The sequence below is a fragment of the Capsicum annuum genome, chromosome 11 (genome assembly GCF_002878395.1).
Source record: "Capsicum annuum cultivar UCD-10X-F1 chromosome 11, UCD10Xv1.1, whole genome shotgun sequence".
Lineage (NCBI taxonomy): Eukaryota > Viridiplantae > Streptophyta > Magnoliopsida > Solanales > Solanaceae > Capsicum > Capsicum annuum.
The window spans coordinates 16,974,757-16,979,389 of NC_061121.1; the positions used below are offsets into that span (position 1 = coordinate 16,974,757).

Consider the following 4,633-nt stretch of genomic DNA (forward strand, 5'->3'; position numbering starts at 1 on the left):
GTCTATCAATAGAAATAAGTAAATGTTCAAATGAACCCCCCCCCCCCCCCTAAAAAAAATAAAAAAATAAAGAAATACCCCACCAAAATCCAACATGGAGTATTAAAATCAAACTAGTGCACCTAATCAAACTAATTAGCTATTAATATTTCAATTTTCACTATTTCAGCCATCATATTTTAAAAGAATTTCATACTTCTAAAAATAGATTTTAATCTAGGGCATTCTGATTTCATAGACCATGGGTCGATTTCATAGACCACTGGTCTACGGACAGAAACAGGTGACTGTTGGAATCAAACTGTCACAATAACTCTTCAAATAACGAGTATCCTACCATTCCACCGTCACAGTTCACTCCAAAACATCAATAACCGAACCAAAACCCAACATGCAATATCAAAATACAACAATTTCTAAAAATCAAATCGGTGCCCCTAATCGAACTAATTAGTTATTAATCTTTCAATTTCCACTATTTAAGCAATCATTTTTTAAAAGAATTTCATACGTCTAAAAATTGATTTCATTCTAGGGCATTCTGATTTCATAGACCACGGGTTGATTTCATAGACCACGGGTCTACAGAAATAACTGACTGTTCGAATCAAACTGCAAAAATAAATTTTCAAATAACGATTATCCCACCATTCAACACTTCTTTGCTAAAAAAAACAACGGAACTAAATCAAAACTCCTTAATCAACCAAATTCGAAAAAAAAATTTCTACATCACTTCGAATCGATTAGCAAAGAAACTTGTTTAAATTGATCTACAAATGATCGAAACAAGATTTTAAACAACAGCGACCTCTTAGCAGCTGCAGAAGAAGGAAAAACAAAAATGGTGTTTGGGGAGAACTGTTCTTCAAAGCGGGAGTTGGGCGAAAATTTAAGAGGAGAGAGAACGTTTTTTTTTTTTTTTTTTATATTGGAATAAGTTGATGGGTGTTAGTGTATTATGTTAAATTTATAGATGGATGTTAGTGTATTATGTTAAATTTGTAAAGTTAGAAAAATGATACAATGGTCCCTTGGCCCACATGTGGGCCTACTTTTTCACCTTTTTTCACACTTTTTATACTCTAACCCTAAAAAATAGTTCAAAAAGAAATTTAGTGTCACTTTGACAAAATAGTTTTGAGAATGGTAGATTTTGGCAATTTTTCCCAAGTGTTCATGTATACATTTTCAATCCAAAAGTTAAAAAATATTTCTGCGCGTGTTCTTAAGCGCCTATTACATAATTAAATTTAATTAACCACTTAAAATATGTCCTTTCTTTGATTATACTCATTAGCTCCTTTAATAAAAACGTAAAACCTTATGTATGCATGTTCCATTTGATATTGCTGTGTATAATTAATAGATGAGAAATATCCGATGTGATTAACTTATTTGAGTAATATATGTTTATGGACCCACATAGAAATATTTTCATAATATAATTAAGTCGAAAACTTAATTATCTTATAATAAAAAAATAGTTTATCATGTGTGCAGTTTGAAATAGGCAAGTTGATACATTCAACCAATAAGGAAAAAAAGAGTAAAATGAGCTGGTTATGTTTCTTGTTTTAGCACACTCTAGATCTTAATCTTATCAACTTTCACTTGCATGGCATGTAACGAGAACATCCCTGCACGTTTTTCTCCATAACAAATCAAACATTATATTGTCAACTTCCATAGTTAATTCATCATCAATCATATATATGACTATCATTAATAATTCTCTCATATTTTCAACTTTGTATTATTGTAGTACTCCTCTTTAATTCCAACGATGGTCCAATTCACAGCCCTAAAAAGGCTCACTTCCGCGGGCGCCGGCGCCACTCTCCCTACCTCAGACGTTGGCGCCCGCTCAGTCTCTCGCCGTCGACGTGTTGCCAATTCATTTGGCAACATTAGGCTCACAATATTATGTGGGGTTGTAACAATCTTAGTGTTACGTGGTACCATAGGCCTCAACAACTTCCCCTCTATTAATAATCCCTCCCTAAACCAAAACCAAAAACTTGTCGAAGAAACAAATCGAGTCATTGCTGAGATCCGATACGACGATGACAACAACGACAGCGATGATAATAATCACTTTGAATATTCTCAAAATTCTAGCTATAGTTTAGGTCCGAAAATCGCAAACTGGGATTCTACAAGAAAAATTTGGCTACATGAAAATCCAAGATTTCCAAGCCATGTCAATGGAAAGCCTCGTGTTTTGCTGGTAATGTTATATATATAATTTGTAATTTAATTTGCGTTTGAATGATTTACTTATTACTTATTAGATAAACGATATAAAATTCGAGTCGAAATTTAAATTTTAATCAAATCCAAAACAATACATTTGTTCATGAAATAAGATTATAATTATTTGAATAGTTTTTTATCTTTGGGTTGTATTGTTTCCTGCATTAGCTAGCAGTGTTAGTTTATTTTGCATACTGTATTAGTTTATATGCTTCTATGTTTTGGTATTTGTTATACTGTTATCTGTCCTAAGCCGGGGTCTATCGGAAACAACCCCTCTGCTTCACCTGAGGTAGTGGTATGGTTTGTGTACACTTACCCTCTCTAGACCCCATTATATGAGAATACACACCGGGTATGTTGTTGTTGTAGTTTTTTAGTTGCTAAGTGGATTTTTTTCTAATAGGTAACAGGATCGCCTCCAAGTCCTTGTGACAACTCAATTGGGGATCATTATTTGTTAAAGTCAATAAAGAACAAGATTGATTATTGCAGAATTCACAACATTGAAATTGTGTACAACATGGCTTATTTTGACCAACAATTATCAGGGTACTGGTCAAAATTGCCATTAATTAGAAAATTGATGATTTCTCATCCAGAAATTGAGTGGATATGGTGGATGGATAGTGATGCAATGTTCACAGACATGGTGTTTGAAATTCCATTATCTAAATATGATGGGAAAAATTTGATCATTCATGGTTATCCAGAATTGTTAAACTCAAAATCGTGGGTTGCTTTGAACACCGGAAGTTTTCTTCTAAGGAATTGTCAATGGTCTTTAGATTTGCTTGATTCTTGGGCACCAATGGGACCAAAAGGTACGATTCGCGATAAGGCTGGTAAAATTTTGTCAGAAAATTTAAAGGATAGGCCTGATTTTGAAGCAGATGATCAATCAGCATTGATATACCTGTTAATATCGAAGAATAATAAGTGGATAGATAAGGTGTTTGTTGAAAATTCTTATTATTTACATGGTTATTGGGCTGGTTTAGTGGATCGATACGAAGAAATGATTCAAAAATACCATCAAGGTTTCGGAGATGAGAGGTGGCCATTTGTGACACATTTTGTTGGTTGTAAGCCTTGTGGACGTTATGGTGATTATCCAGTTGAGAAATGTTTGAAAAGCATGGAAAGAGCATTTAATTTTGCAGATAATCAAGTGCTTAAGTTGTATGGATTTAAGCATAGAGGATTGTCAAGTCCTAATGTTAAAAGAATAAGAAATGAAACTTTTAGGCCTTTGGAGTTTGTTAGTGACTTAGACATTAGACATTCTGCATTTAGAGGCAGTCTATGAAATTAAATTTTCTTGGGACTTTTTGTTTGTTTGGTTGGTTTTAGTGGTTTTTGAAAAAAAAAAAAATTCTTGGCAATTTGTGAAGTGGTGATTGTTCAAATGGTTTGATTGTCCAATTAATAAGCACCTATTCGACCTTAAAAATGGAAGACCTTGATAATCGAACCGTAAAAACCACATGCAGTTGCACGCATATGGATGTCACATCTCTCTGCGAATTAAAAAAATTTTGCTTAGATATTGATTTCACTAAATTAACTTTATTAATAATATTTAAAACTTTAACTTGATTACTTTTAGTTTACATTAGATATCGATGATCCGTGTCAGCATGGGTCCAATACATATTATTTTTTATCTTAATTTAAATTATTAAAATAATTTATGCTTTTAATTATGTTGATATAATTTTAAAAGTCAGTCAAATATTTATTTTTTTTAAAATTTCTTAAGTTGTTATTTATGTAAATTACAATGTCTTTTACATCATTTTTCAATAATATATGAATATTCTCCTTGTCTCAATTTATGTGACACAGATAAAATTTTGACAATTAATCATTTTTTTTTACATATATACATTTATGTTAAGTTCTTAATTATTGTGATTTATAATACTTTTATTTCATTTTCAAATAGTCTATTTTTTTTTATGTCTTGCTCTATCGCATCCCAATTTATGTGCACCAATATAATTTTGATAGTCAATCAAATTTTTTATGTTGACATATCATTTTATGTCTTTTTATTTTTTTTAATGAAATATTATCAATTTTTCAATACTTAGACCATCATAATAATTAATTAGGGGTGATATAGTAAAATCACGATGAAAGAAATGAAGTACACATGTCTTAAGTGACTTGTAATAACTAATTAGAGTTGACATAACATAATTACTATAAAAAATACTTGTATAATAATTAATTAATAGTGGTACACTAAAATTATGATTGAAGCAGCTGAAATAGCCATAAATCTCTATTTTACCTTTTTTAATTAAATATTATTAATTTTTTTAATATGTAAATGACTTATAATATTTAATTAGGGATACAATAATTAATT

At 30.9% G+C, this 4,633-nt stretch overlaps 1 protein-coding gene across 1 annotated transcript; it reads left to right on the top strand.

Annotated features, from left to right (window-relative positions):
• Window positions 1-1,551: 1,551 nt before the first annotated feature.
• Window positions 1,552-3,671, top strand: LOC107878258 (probable xyloglucan 6-xylosyltransferase 5). Its single transcript, XM_016725178.2, has 2 exons — window positions 1,552-2,230; window positions 2,663-3,671. The coding sequence occupies exons 1-2, from the start codon at window positions 1,787-1,789 to the stop codon at window positions 3,563-3,565; spliced, it is 1,347 nt and encodes a 448-aa protein (XP_016580664.2). The 5' UTR covers window positions 1,552-1,786; the 3' UTR covers window positions 3,566-3,671.
• Window positions 3,672-4,633: the final 962 nt, after the last annotated feature.